Source organism: Syngnathus scovelli, chromosome 17 (genome assembly GCF_024217435.2).
Source record: "Syngnathus scovelli strain Florida chromosome 17, RoL_Ssco_1.2, whole genome shotgun sequence".
In the NCBI taxonomy this organism is placed as follows: domain Eukaryota; kingdom Metazoa; phylum Chordata; class Actinopteri; order Syngnathiformes; family Syngnathidae; genus Syngnathus; species Syngnathus scovelli.
In genome coordinates this window covers 11,354,180-11,376,854 of record NC_090863.1, presented here as the reverse complement: position 1 = coordinate 11,376,854, position 22,675 = coordinate 11,354,180, and the positions used below count along the sequence as shown (strand labels likewise).

At 39.2% G+C, this 22,675-nt stretch overlaps 2 protein-coding genes across 8 annotated transcripts; one reads left to right on the top strand and one right to left on the bottom strand.

Annotated features, from left to right (window-relative positions):
- The first annotated feature begins 2,974 nt into the window (after window positions 1-2,974).
- Window positions 2,975-10,417, top strand: LOC125985439 (CREB-regulated transcription coactivator 1). Of its 5 annotated transcripts, none has more exons than XM_049748293.2 (14): window positions 2,975-3,171; window positions 5,241-5,357; window positions 5,850-5,971; window positions 6,198-6,257; window positions 6,421-6,515; window positions 6,778-6,842; window positions 6,915-6,955; window positions 7,074-7,255; window positions 7,383-7,528; window positions 7,702-7,794; window positions 8,252-8,356; window positions 9,157-9,243; window positions 9,346-9,523; window positions 9,742-10,417. In XM_049748293.2, the coding sequence occupies exons 1-14, from the start codon at window positions 3,046-3,048 to the stop codon at window positions 9,945-9,947; spliced, it is 1,623 nt and encodes a 540-aa protein (XP_049604250.1). In that variant the 5' UTR covers window positions 2,975-3,045; the 3' UTR covers window positions 9,948-10,417. The 5 variants fall into 5 exon arrangements, with proteins under 5 accessions (XP_049604250.1, XP_049604249.1, XP_049604253.1 ...); XM_049748292.2 differs by having other exon boundaries at window positions 9,154-9,243; XM_049748296.1 differs by having other exon boundaries at window positions 9,154-9,243; window positions 9,722-9,866.
- Window positions 5,362-22,545, bottom strand: LOC125985440 (mitochondrial import inner membrane translocase subunit TIM44). Of its 3 annotated transcripts, none has more exons than XR_007487318.2 (15): window positions 22,439-22,545; window positions 21,837-21,938; window positions 21,470-21,634; window positions 21,296-21,376; window positions 21,075-21,227; window positions 20,735-20,868; window positions 20,549-20,634; window positions 20,236-20,328; window positions 19,979-20,103; window positions 19,821-19,871; window positions 19,615-19,704; window positions 19,419-19,529; window positions 18,793-19,254; window positions 13,455-13,591; window positions 5,362-8,485 (listed from the first exon to the last, which is right to left on the bottom strand). XR_007487318.2 is itself a non-coding variant. In XM_049748298.2 (13 exons), exons 1-13 carry the CDS (start codon window positions 22,466-22,468, stop codon window positions 19,135-19,137), a joined length of 1,341 nt encoding a protein of 446 aa, XP_049604255.1. In that variant the 5' UTR covers window positions 22,469-22,545; the 3' UTR covers window positions 17,766-19,134. The 3 variants fall into 3 exon arrangements, 1 of the variants encoding a protein (XP_049604255.1); XR_011085658.1 differs by lacking the exons at window positions 5,362-8,485; window positions 13,455-13,591 and adding exons at window positions 15,015-15,337; window positions 16,543-16,763; XM_049748298.2 differs by lacking the exons at window positions 5,362-8,485; window positions 13,455-13,591 and having other exon boundaries at window positions 17,766-19,254.
- Window positions 22,546-22,675: the final 130 nt, after the last annotated feature.

The window sequence follows — 22,675 nt, the reverse complement described above, 5'->3', positions numbered from 1 at the left end:
GTACATTTCAATATAGATAGGCCTTTTTTATTTTTTAAACTCCAGATGATGACGTAAAAAAAAAAAAAAAGAGGGGTCTAATTTAGAGAAATATTTTTTACTTTTTGTACACTGTCTACTTGTACTTAGGGGTGTTAGTTTAATGGATTTTCTTTCCTTAGTTGTGTTCAAAGCATCATTCGTGAGTCATCAGCTGCTCAGAAGATCACATAAAGTCGAAACGGAGCATTTTCTCTCAAATAAAACTAAGTGAAATGGGGAAACCACATCACATGCAATGTTTCTTCATCTGTTTCCGTTCTGTTAGGGACAATACGTTCATACTATGTCACACTTTCGGAATCAACATTATTATGTATGAAGATAATGGCATACCTGCTCTGAGACCTGCCGCCACTTTTCTGGCCTTTCACATTTTCATAGATGGGAGGATTCTCAGTCGATTGTGTGATCATGCCGGCGTACTGACGGTCCCACTGTGGCGTCTCTATGCATTCCTTCTTTTGACCCGATAGAGGCAGATTCCATTTGTTCTTACAGAATTTGACCGTGATCGTAAGAGCAATTGCAACCAGCAGCAGGAAGAAGAGTGTCAGGCCCACGGCGAGACCGACAGGGGAGGGAGGCGCTGCACATGCGGTGCCGTTTACTGGTACGCAAGTGTTATTGAGCCACATGACCTGAAAATATATTAAAAAATAAATCAATAAAATTCAGCTTACCACAAATTTTCTGTGACCTCACACTACATCAAATAAATCATATTCACCAAAAGTTTCTTTTCAGCCCAATGCTGTACTACTTGAAAATTTCTGATGATTTTTTTTGTTGTACATTTTAAAATAGACGGGCCTGTACCAAGCTTTTTTATTTGTATTTTTTTTTAACTGCAGATGACAACGACGTAAAAAAAGAGAAGTTAAGGCAACCATGGGGGTCTAATTTAAAGAAATATTTGTTTTGACTTTTTGTACAAATATTACATTCAAATATGGACCGAGTATACACAATAGTGAAAATCAACAAATCTCAAAATTTGTAACAACGTTATTACAAAATACATGTCATTAAGTCTTGAATCTATATTTCATTTTACAATAGATGAATACAGTCTGCAATTTCTATTTCAGTAGGACATCAAGTACAGCAAAATAAACAGCCGTCTTACCGCTCAGGACGCCAAAGTCGACAATTGAGAGAAACGTCCAGCAGTTTGTTGTCAACCCTTTTTCACACTTGAAACAGAATACTTCCTCTTTTCTTTTAACATGAAAGTGGGGGATGATGAAGAAGCTATCATCAGATTTCCTGTAAGAGCTTTTCACGAAAATACCCCATCATTCAATTTAATCCAACTTGTCTGGACTTAACCCTTCAAGCGTATCATCATGTTTGGTGTGTTTCACACGAGTCACTCGATATTATTACATTCATACTAATTCCTCAAGGGGAAATGATTGTGTAAATATGATATGAGCCTTTTAAAAGAAAAATGAAGTGAGTAAATTGAAGGGGATGATTGCTCAAGAAGGGAAATCTGCAACCTTGGACTCATCATCATGTACCTTCCGCTGCTGACACTTTCACGCTCCCAAAAACCAGTCGACATTGTTTTTGCACGTAGCACCATGTTTCATATCTGGCAATATAGCTGATTTAGCGATTAAAAAAAAACAAATAAACACGGGAAAATAAAAAAGTACATCACAAATGTACGTTTAAAAAGTGTACCTAATAAACGGTCTGAAAACAAACTTTTCAAAAAGTCATGCTAATGATTGTACTTAATGTTACGCAAACGTTCAATGAAGTGATTCTTTAACATACCACTAGAGGGAGCCAACGCGCTACAAGTTGTAAGTCATCTACACTTTGAGACTGTTCTATTTTATTCTATTTGACTCTTCATGCTTGCAAAAGTGTTATTCATGTAGCTACTGTGAATGAGTTATAACTTTGAATGGGTTGGAATGTTGAAGGGTTGTAATTTTCCTGGGTGTGCCCATCAGCTGGGATACCCTGAAGACAAGCTCTGCAAGGCCACAAATACTCCTCAAGTAGTGGGGCAAAAACATTTTTGAAAACTGTCAGACCAGCAGGATCAGCAGCGCGTTTCTTTATGTCCATTATACAAGTGTAAACTTCCCAGAGTAATCTCAACAACGATTTTCTTTGCTACGGTTTGCCCTTGAATCACAGCTTTTCAGTGTTGCCATGGTTACTTAAATCAAATCTTAGTCTCTTTGATGGCAGGGTTGTCATTTGACTTTAGTATGAACAAGAGTCACTGAGGTATTTGCAGAGCGTTCAAACTCGTTTTCATTACGGGCCATATCATAGTTGTGGTTTTACCCTAAGTACCATTATTGTGAAAATCATATAAACGTGATCAGATCATACTAATATTGCAAACACACTGATGCCCCTGCGTTTCATTGATTTTATGTTAATTTTGTTTAAACAATTCGCGTTTGAATTCAGAAGTTGTCGTGCGAGCAGTTGTTTCAGTGCAAAAGTGCAACTCTTTGTGTACTTACAAGACAAGTACAGGCATGTAGAGAGGGAAGACTTCCTAAGGCATAAAAAAATGAGAATTATTTATTTACAAATTATAACTCAATGCAAAAGGAAGAATGTGCTGACTCGAGTTCCCCAACGTCCAAGTTTTTCAATTTAAAATGAACATTTTTTTAGAGGTACTGTGATGTAAAAGACAGATTGATGCACTTTCAGCCGCCTGTTGAACTCACAACTACGACAACACTTGCAAAGAGCTGCTGTAGATCACGACTCACATAAACTAAAGCAAAAAAGAATTGAAAAAATCATTACATATCTGGGTGAAAAGAATACATTCGGGGTATTTATCAGAATGGGACAATTTTTACCCGAACTCTGTGTTCAAATAATTAAATTAAACCATGCCGTACAACGGAGATTTTACTTTGGTATGCTCCACTAACCGGAAGTGGATTTTCCTGACTCAGTGTGACTTGCCATTGACACTGAGCGTTGACAGAAAGCGGAGCAGAAGAGCATCAAAACATGGCGACTCAAAACAATCCGCGGAAATTCAGCGAGAAGATTGCTTTGCATAACCAGAAGCAGGCACAAGACACGGCGGCGTTCGAAGAAGTGATGAAAGACCTCAGCATTAATCGGGCTGCCAGGGTAAGGACGCCTTTTCCCCGCCTCCTCACTTCTGCTCGAGCACTGAAACGTACTTGCAGAGTACGCAGGTAAACAACAACAAGCGTTCAAAGCTAACACATGGAGGAGATATTTTGCGTGTTCCCCATTTTTGAAATCTCCAATTATCAAGTGGATGGAAAGAGATGACAGTACGGTGAAGTTAAAGTTGATTCGGTTTTTGCAACACGCAAGTGGGAGCAAAGGGGCGTGCGACACTTGACTTACGAGGTGAATTCGTTCCTTGTCCAGGCTCGTGACTCGGATCGATCGACTCAATTTCCCGTGTTGAAATGAACCGAGATGACTTTAATCCGTTTCATCTGCCCCAAAACCACCAATGAATAAAATTAACACTGAACAGTACGGCCTAACAATTACTCACATTCAAATTAACGTTCTAATGTAGAATGAAATTTTAAAAATAGCAATTTATGGGGTGAATAAAGAAAAACTCTGCTTTATTTAATATTTACATAGTTGGCACCGTACAGTTCCCATATTGAGGTATGCACTTATTTTTTAGAACGATTCAACGTAATTTATTGCAATTTTTTTGGATGCCTTATTTGAATCTACAATGTAGAGTATGGCAACGTGTGTTACTCTATTTGAGTGAACTTGTCAGATCCATCCTGTGATTATGATTGACAACCACACAGCAAAGATGAAGCTTGGCAGATTATGTGGATTTTAAACCACACAAAGCAAATGGGCCTACAAGATAAATCCCTTGAATGTTGGCCTGACCGTCGTTGAGTTGACACATTATGGGCTCTATTTATACTTATTTACGCTAGAACCTGTGGTGACCTATGATTCATTTTGTCCCCTTGCAAATACATAATATTAAACATTTAAATAATTTTCTTTCTCTCAGTTGTTGTGTTGTGGTTGAAAGGATTTGGACTGGCCTCTCTCTAATCCAGAGACCTTCTAATATGTACCGTAATTTCCGGACTATAAGTCGCGCTTTTTTTCATAGTTTGGGTGGGGGGGCGACTTATACTCAGGAGCGACTTATATATGTTTTATTTCACAAATTTTTACTTGAGCATTAAGACATCACTTACTTACAAGTATAGTTGACCACTTCCCATGTTATTTTTAGTATAGTTGATCACTTCACATGCTTTTATATCTTTATCTTGAACATATTCAAAACATAAAAAATAGAGAAAACATCAAATAAAGCAATTAACACTTTAAAGCACCATATCCAAGTCTACTGTCTGCTGTATGTACACTTGCTCTATTTTTGCTCCTCTTATATTTATTATTATTATTTATTATTATTTGGCCCGTTCTCAGCTCTTTGTTTGTGTTTGTCACGTTAGCATACCTATCGTTTAGCCTGTTGTTGCTATTTAATGAATTGGAGTGACACCGATGGTTTTATAAACATCTTATTCATGTAATAGTTGTCCTTAATCACTCTATATGTTACGTCAGGCCCGTTCTCAGCTCTTTGTTTGTATTTGTCACGTTAGCATACCTATCGTTTAGCCTGTTGTTGCTATTGTTTAGCCTGTTGTTGCTCGTTCATGACTGTTTTTGGTGTGGGATTTTGTCGAATAAATTGCCCCCCAAAATGCGACTTATACTCCGGAGCGACTTATATATGTTTTTTTCACTTTTTGGGGCATTTTATGGCTGGTGCGACTTATACTCCGGAGCGACTTATAGTCCGGAAAATACGGTAATCAACAGATCAGCGGGTGAACATATTCCGAGACATAAATGTTCAGATTGGAACTGGAGTTAAATGGATCGTGAGCAGGGAAAGTCATTATTATTAGATTTTCTGCCCTTCCCAAAGTGAGCTTGAATGAGAAAATTTAATTGACCTGTTTTGGTCGCCCTGATGGGAAAAGGAATTGGATTCCATTTTGAAATAAATACTGTATCCTTTGAGGGCTTTTGGGACTGAGCTTCAGAATTAGTATGACATGTTTCAGCACATTTCTGTCGTCACTCGTGGTTGTAATGAATTTAATTTATGTATTCATTGTTAAGTGGGTATATATATCTATTTTTGTATCTGCTTCCAGTTGAAGTTGCAGACGACTCAGTATTTGCAGTTGGGACCGAACCATGGGCAGTACTATGGAGGATCGTTGCCCAACGTAAACCAGATTGGAAGCAGCACTGCTGATTTTTCTTTTCAGGTCAGCTCCTTTTATTTATGCTTTTTGTGATCCCACTAGTATGAACACAGCAATCTGATTCATATTGCGTTTATGATTTAAACTGCAAAATTAAAATGTTTTTATCCATCTCAGAAGGCGGCCATTTTGCCACTTGCTGTCGACTGAAAATGACATCACGGTTGCCAGGTCTGAGGTCACAAACCAATCATGGCTCAGCTTGAGAAAACAGTGAGCCGTGATTGGTTGTGACCTGAGCCAGAGTGATGTCATTTTTAGTCGACAGCAAGTGGCAAAATGGCCGCTCATTAGGTTTTGCCTGTTAAATTCATATTCAGCAAATGAAACATAAATCAGAACATTTTGTTGTGCACAGAACATATAACTCCAAAGAAAATGTTGTGGTTTAAGTCCATTTTAAATCACCTTAAATGATTTGTGCCTCGAAGTGAATGAAGACCTTCACAATACCAACTTGGTTTGGGAATGTTTCCCTAAATTTGCTGTCATTAGAATTCCGGGATGGATGCAAACAGCTCATCGCGACACCACGGGCTGGTGGACAGAGTCTACCGCAACCGAATCACATCACCCCATCGGAACCCTCTTACTGTCGACAAACATGGACGCCAGATATCCTTTTGCGTCCTATAATGTGACGTTTAAATCTGTTTAGTGTGAACGTGAGGATGAAAACTATTTTAAAGTGTTTTTTTTTTTCCCTTACATTATTTTTAGATTACAAATTTTCCAGATGGGCCTGTAACGTATCTCCCCCACAATGATAGCGGGTTCACTATAGTTCATTTGCTGTCTGAAAAAGTTTATGCAATGGTATTTTCTTAAGCTTCAGTATCACATTGACAGCTGTCCGTACGGCTCGGTATATTTGTCACCGCCACCTGATATCAGCTGGAGGAGGTAAGTGGCTCTCTGCGTGATCATATCCTCCTGTGTACCCTTTGTAGTCGTCCTAGTAAATCCCTTATATTGCCTAAATGTTAAAATATGAACCAAATTGGGATTAAACACTAATGCAGTGTAAATCCAGTCTCTGATTTGGTTTTGTCTATTTGCGTTGCAGGGCAAACTCTGATTCGGCGCTTCACCAGAGCACATTAGCTCCCGGCCAGCAAGCCTCCTTCATGGGTGGGTTCCAAGAGCTCCAGCCCAAGCAAGGTACACACAATTTGATAAAAAAATAACGACGATAATAAATGCTAGTAATTTTTTTCCATTTTGTTGCTTTCAGTCGATACTTGAGTCATTTTGTTGCCAATCTAGTGGAAAAAAATGTAATTGTTCTCTCTGTCAGACTAACTCACCACATTGGTGGCACCTGCTCTACAGAATATAGAACATTTTCCGGGAATCCTTCCAACTATCAAACATTTTGGACGACCGGCGTGATTTAGTATGTGCCTTTTTACTTTACTGCCAGGATTTCAAATTGTCAAACAGGTGGTTGAAGAAGAAATGCCCAAAGAGAACTGGGACTGCAAAAAGGTGGACACATCCAGATTTTGTATTTTAGATTAGTCTGAATTTAGTCAAGCTTATGATCTTGTCTCCTTTCAGGATGTTTCTAGATCTAAATCTTATGAAGTCCCTGGAATCCAGTGAGTTTTACAGTGTTGATTGTAATATTTTTTTTTTTAAATCGTTCAGCCCTAATTTCAAGGCATCAACGTATTGTTATTCCTTCAAGTTCTAAATTCTGCATTTTTTTTCCGGCAGCATCATTCCATCACCGGAGCAGCATCTCAAACCAGTTGCTCACAGCACTGGCGGTTCTCTGCCTGACCTATCAAACATGAAGTTCCCTCCTCCGCTATCCACCCCGCTGGACTCAGACGATGCGTCGGCCGTCTCATTGAGTTCTTCCAGCGACGGCGCGCACATGCTGGATAAAATACAAGGTAGCAAAATAGCCAGCAGTGCTCATAATGAAACACCTACAGAAACCTTTTTGAGGTTCTGATTCCGCACCGTGTGAGTGCTGTTGAAAACTACATTTTCATGCCATTGTTTTTAAACGCTGGGCAGGATTGAACGCCTCTCAGCCCGCAGTAACCATGGAGACGCAGTCTGGGCAGGACAACATGGATCCTCTTATTCTTAACACGAGAGACCTTCACCAGCAGCAGAACTTGCAGCACTCGCCAACATCGGTGCCGCTCCCACTCTCTCAGGTAAATCTTGGTTTTTTGATAATTCCATCAACTACCGTATTGGCCCGAATATAAGACGGTGTTTTTTGCATTGAAATAAGACTGAAAATGTAGGAGTCGTCTTATATTCGGGCCAATACGGTAGTTTGTTTTGTGATTAAGCTTTGAAGTAAATTTGATTTGGCTGTTTACAGGTTGCAATCAATGCCATGAACCTTGAGCAGCAGTTATCCCAGTATGCCTTCTTCAATCAGCCTCCGCCATCCCAAACACACCAGAACCAGCCTGTGAGTATAATCTAACATTTTGATTACTGTATTTATTCTATTTATCGCCCAGGGCGATAATTAGAGAAGGTTTATGGAGGGGGGATTAACAGAGAACACTTTTTGTCCGATCGCCAAGGGGCTCTGAAATGGCTAACACACACTGGGCGATTATTAGAATATGGGCGATAATTAGAATAAATACGGTACTCTCCAGATAACATCCAATGGAACGTTGCTGGAAATTTAACTTCAACATTGAGTTGTTCTGTGGTCCTGGTGGGGATAAACGGTTCGGCAAATTCGATCGTCCCGTGTTGTATCACATCAGTAGGAGGAGTTGTTTTTTTTTTCTCTGCGCTAGCTAGACGAAGAAGACACCACCGAAAAAGATTAGCAAAACTCCAAAATCCATCCAGGCCTCACCGATATATGACTGGGAAGTTTTTGAATGACAAATCATATCCTCTTGTATCAGGCCTGCCCACTTCAACAATACCGCAGTAGGGTGGGATCCTCTGCCAATCAATCTCCAACCTCCCCCATCTCCAACCATAGCTTCTCACCTGGAACTTCGCCTCAAGTAAGGGCGTGGGAATCAACGAGGTGTAGGCGGGCTCTTTGTTCGACAAGCGTCCATCCCTGGCGTCGTGGTTGTCTTGTCGGAGTCTGTGTCTGCCCCCCAGCTGCCTTGTTGATGATTGCAGCAGATCTGGACAAAAGAAATATGCCCATGCAGCATATTAGCTAAAGAAGTGCTTCTTAAACCGGCAGAATTTAATTAATTTAGTTCGAAACCTAAACTAAATGTAGAAATCTGTTTTTGTTTTCAATGTGATTTACTAAAAAAAACACACCATTGCATGTCTGAAGCTAAATTAGTTTGTTTTTTGCCCAGATCTGTTTTTTTGTGATACAATGGTGCGTGACGAAGCTTCTCTTCCTGCTGCTCCTCTGTATCCCCTCCCTAATACCCCCCGAGAAAATGAAAATGATTTTACACAAGCTAGGGGGGATTTTAGGCACTGCAACAGGAAATGGTAATCCCCATGGAAGTGTTTTTTTTTTTTTGGGGCAATTTTAATCATTCTCACGGATGGATTTTAACAAATTGAGCCAAGCTTTGCTGGGTGTTGCATTTAGATAATCGGAGCACACCCATGGTAAACACGGCTCAGGGTTGTTGATCATAATCTGCTTCTCTATTTGTAGAAGAGATTTCAGGAACATGCATTTGAAATATTTGTTTTTTTATTATGTTTTTTTTTCTTTCTTTCAAATTAGCCTTTGCTGTTCTGTGATGGAATCTTACTGTAGTTGTTTTTGTTAGTATTGCATTACGCTTATTATATTTGCATTATGATTTTTTTTTTTTTTCAGCAGCAGCATAACTCCATCCTGGGCAGTGTCTTTGCAGACTTTTATGACCAGCAGCTTCTGTCTATTCAGGCCAGTGCTCTCTCTCAACAGGTATGCTACCTCAATTAAAATGATAATCATTTTAATATTTTTCAAGAATTTATAGAGAACCTCTGCACTTTTGTATTGCTTCTTCCTCATTGTGCTTGCCAGCTGGAGCAGTTCAACATGATGGAAACACCCAACAACTGTGGTAGCTTCAACAACCAGGCCTCCACACTCAACCACTCCCAGGCCTTGATGGGCTTGTCTGGTGGCCACTGTAACCTGGCGGACTCTCAGCAGCTTGGCTACAGTAGTCACGGCAACATCCCCAACATCATTCTCACAGGTGCTCATATTGCATACTAAGAAATACGGTAGGCCCAATTTTAGAGTCAGTTTTAGCTTCTTGCCAAAGTTTGGGAAAATAGCACTCCGTATTTTTGACTTAATGTAAAACTGACTTGGGTCAGGAATGCCGGTTGGTCTTTTTGCGACTATTTGTGGCAAAAAGAGACTAAAGAGCCCGTTCACCTTCCTCATTCAGTGTGTTTGGCTCCTGTTCAGTGAGTGGCGAGTCTCCTCCCAGCCTGCCTAATGACCTGGGCGACTCCCTGTCAAGCGACGTCAGCTTCGACGTCGACGACCATTTCCCACTGGATGACCTAAAAATCGACCCACTGACACTTGATGGCCTGCACATGCTCAATGACCCCGACATGTTGCTCACTGACCCGGCCACGGAGGATGCCTTTCGACTGGATCGCCTCTGAGTGGATCACAACTTGCCCGATGGACTTCTATAAGAAAGCTTTTTAAAGCGAGAGGCCAGCTTCGCTTCTTCTGAACTAGAAAAAAGGGCAACATCCTTAAAACTCAAGGTATGAATTCTGTTTGTGGTTCTGCCAATGACACGCCTCTTTATTGTGATAAATGGTTCAAAGGAGTAGGAGTCTGGTCAAACTGACAAAGCAGTGTAAAACAAAAGCAGCTACAAAGTGTTCTGATGTGGTGGACATCATGTTGAGATTTTACTTGACTTCTTAATAACACCATACTTAACAAAGCTACTGCTGTATTTTCTGCACTATAAGGCGCACCGGATTATAAGGCGCATAGAATAAATGAGTAACTCAACGTTGCTCAAACATTAATGCAATCACAATATAGTAACACTTGAAATAGTGAAAACAATAACAATATATCAATAACTCAACGTTGCTCAAACGTTAATATCACACAACACACAAAATAAACACGTAAAGCTTACTTTAATGAATTAGTTCTCGTCCACGAATCCATATTGGTCCATATATAAGGCGCACCGGATTATAAGGCGCACTGTCGGCTTTTGAGAAAATTTGAGGTTTTTAGCCGCGCCTTATAGTGCAGAAAATACGGTCATTAAATGTATTATGTGCCAGATTGCTACACAATTATTTTTGGTGGCTGAACACTTTTTTTACCAATCAGAGGATAGAAAAACGCTGGCAATAGGCAAATTTGAAATCTGGAGTTTGTCGTGGCGTTTTTATTCTCCAAAGAAGTTGACCTATGCAAAACACAGAATTGATTTTGGACTGCAAAGCTATACTGATATTAAATTTCTAGAGCGCACAAAGATGCTGCCGTGTTTATACAGTATATATGTTAATATTTTTAAAACTTGCCCAAAAACAAAAAAAAAAATCAACAGAGAAACAAATTGCACTTGCTCCCAAAGATGACCTCAGTGTAGTAGAAATTTTAATTTTAAACAGTCTCTGTTGAGCATTGTGTGGATGCAATGAAAATGTATATAACTATGCTCAAAATGGATTTCCATCTGTAGTAAGGATGCGTGAGTATTTAGAATTGAATTTTTGGACTAATAATTTTGATTCTCCACGAGCAGAAAGAGATCTATGTTTTCTAAACACTACAGTGGAAGCGATTACAGTCAATGTCTTCATCATACTGTATTTATCATGCCTGTCTAATAATTAGACAAATTTATTGTCCATTTGGTGTCTGGGTTTGTATTTCAATGGTTGTTGCATTGCACTTTATGCTTTTATGTAAAAGACTACTTTAAGAGGCAATTTTGATACCAAACATCTACGTGATTTCTTCAGATGCGAGTTTAATTCACGGTTTGTGCATCACGATTATTCATTGTGGCCTCTTATGGTGTACCCGACTTGGCCATCGGGTGGCAGTATATGACTTTCATAATTATAAGCGACACAGTAAATGTGTTGCTTACACTATATATATATATATATATATATATATATATATATATATATATATATATATATATATATATATATATATATATATATATATATATATATATATATATATATATATTTTATTTTATATATATAATATATATTTTATTTTATATATATATATATATATTTTTTTAATATATATATGAGAGAGAGAGAGAGAGAGAGTTATATTAAATATATAGTTATTTAAATATATAGTTATTTAAATACATTATATGTAATAATTATTCACTGTCTGCCAATCTGCTGCTGGTTGTGAAGTGAGTCAGAAATGTCAGAACGATTTGTATCTCAAAAACGCTCTTAAATTGCGTATTTCAAGGCACCTCAGCACTATGTAAACTGGACTCCTGGATAAAACAGGCTTGTAGAGAAAATAAATAATTGTGAATTCAAATACACAAAGATATTTGGATGCAACGTCAATATTTTCTTGTGTCTGCATTTTTTTACATTAATTTGACTGCATTGTAAATGAAGCTAATTTATAAATCAATTAAAATAAAAGCATATCTGATGGCCTGCGGATATATCACATAAAATTAATCAGCAGTTTTTTTGCATTGGTTGTAGTTCTATCGATTGTAATAATTTTGTGATTGCAAGACTGGCTTGTTTTTTAATTTCCTACTTGTTGCTTTAACCGTGTTTTGTCATGTGTTTTACTATTACGTTTTTAAGTCAGTTCTGGAGCCGTTTTGTTTGTACATTGTGTTACACTGTTATCTATTGTACAATTTGTGCTTGCTTATTTGATATTGTCATGGTAAATTTGACATGCTTTGTGTATTGCTTTGTGTTTTATGTAGTAATATGGTGGCAAAGCACGAACATGCTGCAATGACAATAATTATTTATGGCGAGACAGACATGTTTGTAGGTAAAACATTTTTATGTGTGCTCAGACTGCACCCATTCTTGTTCAGCTACAGTTGATAAAGTCTACACACCCCTGTTCAAATCCCATTCTTGTGATATAAAAAATGAAATCACGACAAATTATATAAAAACATTTTCCATCATTAATGTGACCTATATATTTGTTCTCATCTAATTTCATCTAGCAGGATAACGGTTGTGACTGTCTGTTTGTTAAATTCACTTTCACATTACTTTTAAGTAACTACTGCCTGCCTCAATCATATTCCACATAGATGCACTTTGATATGCAATGTTAAAAGTCCCAAAACAATTCAAGGACAATGAAAATGTCCCTTGTGGTCAGTCTTTATGTGCATTTTGAGGACAGCTGTGTTGGTCCATTCCTCATCTGATGGCAGCTACATTGTGACATATTTTATTTTGTTTCAGAGTACACAATTTCAAACATTACACCTAAGTGTTGCTGCCGCAAAGAGCTACATGGACCAAATGTATTAAAAGTCGACTCTTGCTTGTGTACCTAATGTATTTTTTTTCTTGTGACAGCTACTGTCTTATTTGTATCTTTTGCATATGTACATGAAATTGAAATAATAATACATTTATATACATATGTATGAATATGCACAGTTGTATGCCTAGGATGAATGGATGGATGGATGGATGGATGGATGGATGGATGGATGGATGGATGGATGGATGGATGGATGGATGGATGGATGGATGGATGGATGGATGGAGATGCAGGTGTCTGCTGATGGCCATTTAACGCGAGTTTGAATGTGAATGTTAATTTTTAACCCAGCCATACCCTAAGTCATAAGAGGGTGTGAACACTTATGCAATCACATTATTTTTACTTTCTCCAAAAGATTTTTTTTTTTTCAATCGAGTAGTACAGATTATAGGACACATTATTGGCGAAAAAGCTTTTGAATGGAAATTATTTATTTTTGGTTTATTCATGACAAAAATGGCATTTCACCAGGGGTGTGTAGACTATTGGGATGGTGGGATGGAGGCAGGCAGGTGGGTTGTGCAGGCATGTCAAACCGCTACCGCTATCCATTAAAAATTTAGAAAAAACAAAATCGCAAAAAATTCAACAAAACTTAAACTTACCCTTTTCCTCTCTCGGTTGACAAAAGCACCTCTAGGCTTCCCAAATGGAGTCCGCTCTTGGTCTGTGACTGGCGTTGTAGCCTTGTCTTTCCGCGTCCTTTGTACCTGTTTGGGCCATTGTTTCTTCAAACCCTGGTCTTTTGGAAACAAAAATAGCGATACACCTGCTTCGTTAGTGTTACAGCATCCCATAGCGATACACCTTTTGCCTCCACGCTTCGACATACTTTTGTTTACATTCACTGTAGCTAATCGCGAACACCTTGTAACGTCACTTCCGGCTTCTTCCCCAGTCGGCGCAGTCAAACTCGTCTGCGCGGCAAATTTAAATTAAAAATTTCAGAGTAAAGCTTGTCAACAGGATAGAATAAAAAAAAACAGCAGCACTATTTTTTTTTAAACTAAACTTTTTATTCATCATCAAGGAAACAAATGTTCCATTGCTAAAAATCCCTAAAAACATTTGTCAGGGTGACATTGCATAGAACTAAAGGGCACAGAGGGTTTTTACAAAACAAGTCGTACAAAGTAGCAGTGACAATATTTGGTCACACATCTTTCTCCACAGGCACTGTTGAACATATTTGGCTGAGGACAGAAGGCAAAAGGGATCGGAGGACATAATAAATGTATTTAAAGCTGTCACTATCTGACATGGCCATTGCATTACGTACATCTGCCCAATCTAATACCATTCAATACATTGTAAAATCGGAATTATTGAATCTCAAAGGATTCTCCATCCACTTTGGACATCATAAGCCTCCTAAAGGGACTAGCGAAACCATAAACAACCGTCACGGATTATAAATATTGTGGGAAACAACGGATGGAAAAGCATCCATCCCATTAATGGTGCAGTCTTTGGTCCAAAGAATTCTACCTGAGCACCCACCTGATTAGTTCACGTTGAAACCACAGCTACATGTTATTTATTCTACATTGCGTTCCGGCACAAACTTCATTTTCATGTTAATATAAATCATCTTTCAACATTTATCCCTAAAAAGTATATTTCATATTACTGCTCAGCTGTGCTTGGGAAAATAACTTGATTAAATTTTAATGTATTGCACATCAAATTAAACTATATTTTACTGTGGTCCTTTTTTGGAAGAAAATAAAGGTGTTCTTTTCCCAGAATAAAAGACATAATGTAACAAAAATAAAATTTAAAATTCACTTGTTAAAACATTGCTTTTTTTTCCCATTTACTTTTTAAAACTGCTGTAAACTGTCAAACTGGTAATCGGCCCATTACTCGTCTAATCTGCACAAACTAGTCTTCACACCAGCGCATAATCAAACTGTCCTCTGTCCAGACCCTCCTTGTGGTCCGTCCACGATGACGCCGGCATGCTGCTGTAGGGGTCCAGCAGAATCCGAACGCAGCGAATCAGCAAGAAGAGCAGCAGGAGAACCAGGAGGCCCACGAAACACAAAGCCGCGGCCTGCTCAGGGTGTCCCGCCGCCGGCTGCGGCACCACGGGACCCCTGGCAAAGCTGGGCGGGGCCGGGGAGGACAGGTCGTAGTCCACCACCCAGTAGTTGGTGAAGCTCATTTTGGACGGTAAGTGGCTCGGTGTATCTACTATGCTTTGATTTGCATTCAGAAATAGTGCTAAGAAGTTTCCCAAGTCACCCAATAAAACGGCCCACTGAACTCAGCCTGTTTCCAAACTGTTCCACGAGGAATAATTAGGAGCACAAGCTCATGAGCCTTCCGCTGTGCTTATTGGCAAGGCCTGGCATGCTCTGAGATTTTGCAAAACTTTCCTTTTTCATATACGATCGACAATAATAATGAATCTCACTGTTTTGAAGTGTTTTGCGATGTTAAACTCAGGCAGCCTGTCTTCATTTGTAGTCCCTCCATCGAATATCTGAGAAAAAGCAAAATATCAAACATGCATTAGTTTTTTTCCCCCCTTACTCAAAATGTGTATTTTGTATTTAATAAAGAACAGTAATCTTCAAAATTTGTCTCACAACTGGTTAATAGCAAATTTTAATAAGAGATGGTTTTGTGTTTTGGCCAGCACGAGATTTTTTTTTAAATCCTTAATTTATACATATGACTAAATATATCACTCTGAGGAAAAAAAGAGCTCAGTTGGAATGAGTCAAGTCAATCTCAAACTTCCACACTTCCGCTACACTGCATTGGAACATGTACTCAAACAGTAAGAGGTACACAGTCTGTCCCTGTCTTGAACTGCTCAAGATAAATAAATCACAGCGATGACGGAGGAGAAAAATGCGCAGAGACCCTTGGAGAGTTGCAGTGGAGAAACACTCCCCGTAACCTCTTTAATGGGCCGTGGAGTGAAAAGACGTTTCCTGGGATGCAGGGCATGCTCGACAGTCAGCAGATTCTATTCCAGGAGGCTCGTCTGCCTCTCCAACAACACACACACTCTCCATCGCCAACACCCCAGTGATTCCGGCAAAGACGTATTGATAGCTCTCCACATGGTGAGACTAACAGCCCTGAAGACATCTTGGGAGCATAAATGGCCTGCTTCGGGATTGATTATCAAATCAGTTCAAGCAGGTGCACTGCATGCGTGAGAGCGACAGAAAGTTAAATGAACACGAGAGCCAGATTAGTCAGTATGTAGAAGTAGTAAAAAGTTTACGCAAGAGGCCCATGTGGACTGTCATGTCATCAAAAGCTATATTTAAGCTGATATTTTTTTAAAATAATTGTAGACATAATAAAGATCCATTTTCCACACACAGAATCTGAGAGCAAAAACCCTGGCTTGATTTTTCATTATTTTGAGGACTCGTTTTATTTACTTAGCGATACTATGGTATAATGGTAGTTCTTATTTTAAGATAAATTTACTCATCATAAATAATAAAATAAAATAATAAAATCACAAGTTATATCTTTTTGCAGTGTTGTGCGTATATATATATATATATATATATATATATATAATATAATATACATACACTTTCCCTGAACTGATATAAAGAATATTTTGTTGCCAGAAAAATAAGGATAAATCAAAAATCTCACATAATGTGTCATAGACAATACATATTATATCCAATAAAATATTAAGATAGAAAAACTTACTTGTGTCACCATTGAGGGGATTAATTGAAGTAGAATCACAATGAAGAAACTCAGGTTCGCCGTTCCATTTCATGTTCCTCAAGGAACCTCCTCGGCTGTGTCAGGGGCTTTTAAGCGTGTTGACTTTCAGGGATCCGCCCCACCTCCTCCATCAGTCTCTTCCATTCCCCTCCTCCTCAGGAGTTCCCCCTCTTTGGATTGCTTGCTACTTATTTTTTCCTCTCAAAGAGTAAAATGCAGAGATATAGTGAAGCTTTTGCCTTATGTAAGATAACTTCAGGGGTTATGAAGACTAAATCACTCATTAAGCACAGTAAAAAAAATTGTGGACACAATAAACAGAAACGCATTTTGAAGAAACACCTGAGAACTAACAACTACCCTACTGCACTAGTATAATGTTTATAAAGTCTACACACCCCTGTTGAAATGTCCATATTTTTTAACAAAAGCCAATATGTTTAGTGACATATTTTTCCGCTGTCTGACCTACAAAAAACACTTATGAGCATTTCACTCCAATGAATGTTTATCAATACATTATCGCAAGGTTGCATAATATGATTCTGACCCAGCTTGGCTGCAAGAGATGACATAGTTGATATGTGGAACATAAACACATTGAACAGCCAGACATGTGACCTCCGCTGTGAAATGGAAATAATTGGCACATTAAAACTATACAAACACAGGGGTGCTCATCAACATGTCGGCCTCCCTCGAGGTTTAATTAATTGTCATGTGATTATAAAGGACATTCAGATCAAATCACAGCGAGTATAAATATTTAAACACCTCCCGACGGTGTGCTTATGAAAGTCTGAATTGTGCTCTTCTCATTGGACTATGTTAGGAGGTCAAACTGAAACACAATGGCATAAAACCAAATATACAGTTTTAAACGTCATTACTGTATCTTTGTTTTGATCAAATTCTTTCAGGCAAAGCAGCAAGTAAAAATGAGCAAAGACGACAAGTACGATGGCTTTAGGGTATTCCAACATCTGCTTACGTCATGTGATATCGCTATTTTATAGAGTGCCGCTGCTTTAAGTGGCATTGAGCCTCAAGCGTACATTTTTTTCATTGTACTTGTAGCCCTCTCATTATATGATTCAAAAAGCTTTCTTTCTTCGAGCGATAATAGTCGCAAGCGCAGAAAGACTTTGTAAGGACGTGCTCGTGACCCTCGTGAAGGTTCGCTTAATGGAAGGATCCAGAAATCGACACATGACGTGCAATTTAATGTTCTCTGCTAGATGCAAAAAATAAGTCAGGAAATAAACAACACCGATAGACTGCCGATTAAATCAACGTCAATCATAAAAGGTAACTCTTCACTTAGGCATTCTTGTGAACTTGATCATCATCATCTTATTTTTATATCGAGAAATACAGAAATGGTCAAAATAATCTGGTCCGCAGTGAAATGTGCTGAATTAACAAACTCAGGATTAAAAACAAATAGTAAACTCAGTCATTCAATTAACATGTGGCATCAACACCAATCATGAAAGTGCAACATAATTAATTCTTAGTGACGATGACATCATCATATTTGAATATGGTCCCACATATTTACATCAAACTATTATGTAATATAGAATGAGAGCTACACAAGCATGCAAATTGTTTCCTTTGCAAGCTGTTTTGTCACATCCTATTAAAACCATACAATATACTTTGGATTTACCGATTTATAAAGGTATAATCTAAGACCCCTAGTACTGATTTGAATTTATGGTGACTTGTTGCCACTGTATTATACAGAGAAGCTATGTAACCTGAACATGATAATATTCATGAGAATTTTTTTTCTGAGATGAGAAGTTGTTTCATTGCAATATATCTATAGTACATGTCGAGAAAAATCACAGTTGAATGTAGCTGCTTGGCATTGTGAGCTGTCAAGTCAGTTGTGGTCAGAGATAGGAGAAAAAAAAAAACAATTGAGGGGATGAGGAGTTTCATGTGTGCAGCCAAAATCAGAACTCACCTTGCAAATTAGATTTGCCGAAGTGACCCATTTTTTGTGCTGCCAAAACAAATATGAATAGCCGAACATAAAAAAAGGATGATTCATGTTTTTGCTTTGTAGCTGGCAACTGAAAATGACATCACAGTGCCTGAGCGCTCAGCTTGCCAACGTCACATGACAAAACCCGGAAAACAGCCGAGTCGTGATTGGTTGTTACCTGAGCTCTCAGGCACTGCCACAGGTATTGATCATGGGATTGGAAAAAAAAATACCTTATTTGGCTGGTGTAGATGGACTGTGCCATGAGATGAGACCATGCAAGTTGTTGCCATCCTTTCTTAAACTGTAGCTTAAGAGGCTGTTTAATAAGTTTCCATGGAGTCAAAGACGTCTTCTTCTAAGTTGTGCGTCTCTTTTCATGAACCTGCACATTAAGCTTCTTAATTGTGATGGCAAAGGAGAAATGATGTCAAAGGAGATACGCAAAATTTCACCTGGATTTGTCCCTCTTTAAGAAAGCGCGAGTCCATGCAGGTAATCCAGACTTCACCTCACTCCTTCTGCCCTTACTTCCAGTTTGTTTCTTTTCACTGATATCACCCTTTCTTTTTCTCCTAGAGAACCTGCTCAGTGCTGGAGGCGGAGATATCGAGGAGTCTCCAGGCTGCGTTGGGGTTCAGCTCCTCCTGGTCGCGGCACAGCGCCCAAACATACATTGTCCTCAATACCTTCTCCTGTCAAGGGGAGGAGAGCACAAACGCTCGTCACAAATGTGATTCTGTCGCCACCTACTGACAAAACTGGCACCCGGCCGGCTCTTTGACCTGCTCAGCTTTCAACTGTCAATGAACTTGCATTAGAGTCATTACAATGGTTCAGTACTTATAAATGGACTGACCGGATCTCCTTCCACGATGTCTCCTTTGGGGCTTCTTAGCACCATGACAACTTGGGCCTGGAAGGTGATGATAAGCACTGGGCCCTGGTCCATCATCTTTCCCATGGCCAACTAGAACCAAGAGTAAGACAGAGACATAATAAAGAAGCAAAGTGTATAAAGTTGCATGTATAAAGTTGGACGTGTGGGGACTTACATCAATATTATCGATATCAAGGATTTTAGACTGGAACCGCAATCCCAAAGCTCGAGCTTGTTGGATGGGATGGGCAAGCTGACTGTATGTCTGGGGAAAGAAACCAAAATATACTTTGCACCCTGTGTGAAGCATCTACCTTGGTGAGATTACCAACAGATTTATTCAAATCACCCGAGTCACATAAAAGCTTCTGTAGAACTTACCGCTTCATAGCACCAGTCTTTCAAAACATCCAGCTCGCCACGAATCATAGCCTACGGAAAAGAACACCAACGCTGTGAAGTTTTGATCTCTGCATTTCGTAAATAAACTTAAGCACAAGACACGGACGGACAAATTGACTTCAGACGAGTTATTTCACCTCCAGTATGTTTGGGATGATGTCTTTTTCACACTGTTTGAGAAAAGAGTCTTTGTCAAATTTGGGGTCTGCCTTCACAATCTCAGTCAGCACCTCAGACATCTCCGTCTTAGAGAAAAGGCCACCTGGTAAAACAAACAATATCGACAATACTCGCATTATGTTATGAAATAACACAAACGACCCTTTTTCTTCTCATAGCTTTAACTAAATCTTTGCACCGTAAAGACGAACCGGTTAACCGAGAAAGTCAGTACCGAGGACGGTGGTGACTCGGTCAGTCACAGCCCTGGATGCTCGAACAAGGACATTATCACTTTCGTCGTATTTCATCTTCATCTCAAAAAATCCTGCAGAAAACAAAAAAGTGACATAACTTGGCTAAGAACACATGATCAAACTTGAACTTGGCAGTTCATCCATGAAGACTGAAATGTGGAATCAACCGTATCTACTGCCACAAATGGCCTAGTGGTTGGGGACGAGTGTAGTAGTGGGTCTACTGAAGACCCTAGTGAGGATAATCTGTTCAGAAAATGGATGAAGAACATCTGGAAATAACCTACGTACTGTTGAAAACCATGTTATTGTCTTTAAAGTCCTTCCACTGCTGGTACCATTTGGAGTCCTTGTGAAGAACAACTCCCAAAGCCTCCCTGCATTAGAAAAACAACAGATTTTATTGACGGTGTCCCAAAATTTTAAAAAAGTATCATCACTTCAGGTTTGAGAGCTGCAGGAGCAATAATGACTTACTCATTGGCCTCAAATAATCTTGCGTCACTATCAGCTCCCTTTGAAGAAAAATCACTCCTCTTCCTCAGCTGAGGGGGAGCTCTGTAAGGTCCAACGTCACCAACGTCAATCTCCTTCTTCATGGACTCGACACTCTGGATGGACGACAGGAAAGTATCACTCAACCTTCTGGAATGAAGCGCTATTTGGGTGCAAGAGACAGTCAATTGTGTCCGTGCCCTAATTGCAGCAGAAAATGATTGACCTACTTTTCCCCTTGTCACAGTTAGCTGAGTACTAACAATAACCCAGCAAGATGGATGGAAAGTTGCAAAATTCATTACACCCACCCACTCCTAACCTGTGAGATGGCCTGGAAGGCGCTGGTCTTGCCCAATCGTTCTCCTCCCTTGGAAACGGTTTCGGCAGAGTGCATGGCGCTGCGGGCGGCTTCCTCCACACCTTCCTTGATTTTCTTCCCAATGTCTGTGCGACTCACCTCTTTTTCAAGACTCTGTGCTCAACACAGTTTAACACTTCTATAAAAATAATATCAAAATCAGGCTCTGCTCTGTTACTTACATCTTTCACTGTTGCCGATAAAGAGCCCAGTGTTTTTTTAAATATGTCATATGTCTTCACCGTCTCTGCCTCTATGGAGTTCTGAAGAAACAAACATGTACTACTGATTGAAAACAATCACAAGGACAATAAGATTTTAAAAAATGCAGTGAAGAATATGTATTTCATTCTTACATATTTTCTCCTCGCTTGTTGGAGGGCATCAGACTCCTCAAGCCTCTTGGCCTCCTCTCTGAACTTTTTAATGTTCTCCTTCATCTCCTGATTCTTCCCAAACTCTTGTTGAAGGTTATCTATGAATTCTCCCAGGAAACCTTTGCGACCCGAGGCATGTCGCACCTGACGAAGCACAGGTAAATGGTAAAGTCATGCTTCAACATTCCATTCGTACATGTGTAAGCTCAAAAACAAACTACAGTATAATTTAAGGTACCACTGTATCTACATAAGAGCCTTGGTGACATTTTCGCTCTTGATGAACTACATTGATTTATAAACTAGAGTTAGTCATTCGAAATTTGAATCGACGCTTGTAGTTTACCTGCAGCGTTGCTGTTTGACTCTTGTGTAACCTGTCAGCATCTCTCCAACTTATGGAACCCAGCGGACGGGAGCAGAAGGCAAAGCGATGTTTACCGACCAGCTACAATGAAGAGAACCGTCTTTACTCCTTACATTCAATTGAATTAACTCAAGAGGTCAACCCGAGAGTTCAACAACAAACATGACTGTCTATCATCATTTTTTACAGAACACAAAATTAGTTCATATAGTAAGCAGTGGGTGGGCGCTATTTAGGTTTACAAATGTCCTCCAGAGAAGACAAATTTGAACTACTGATATGGAATGACTGTCTGGTTGCTTGGAGCCACAACTTATTGGTAGGGTACACATTAAACTTCAACTGTTTAGTGTTATTTTTTTCCTTGTACAATATAAAATAAGAACCTAGCCAATTGGCACAGACAGCCTACTTCAATTCACACATCGTCTGTCACGTTAATTACAGTCGCGATGCAGTCCGCCGCCGAAGGGGACCGACAAAGACAAACCACAAACTAAAGCTTGTGTTTGTTTGTCATACTTAGTATTCGCTGAACGTAAAAAGAGATAATAAAGGACGTGCGATAGATATGAGCCTACCCGGTAACCCCGAAACAAGGAGGCTGCCATCTTGATTTCAGCGAGCGTCAAAATGCACGTGCAACCTTAGGGTAGCAGCTGACCTTAGGCTCAGCCAATAGGAAAAAGACATGACGTTTCAGGGGCGGAGTCAGATGTCACATGATTTTTAAAGTGGAACGGTTTCAACAACAATAATAATAATAATAATAATAATAATAATAATAATAATAATAATAATAATAATAATAATAATAA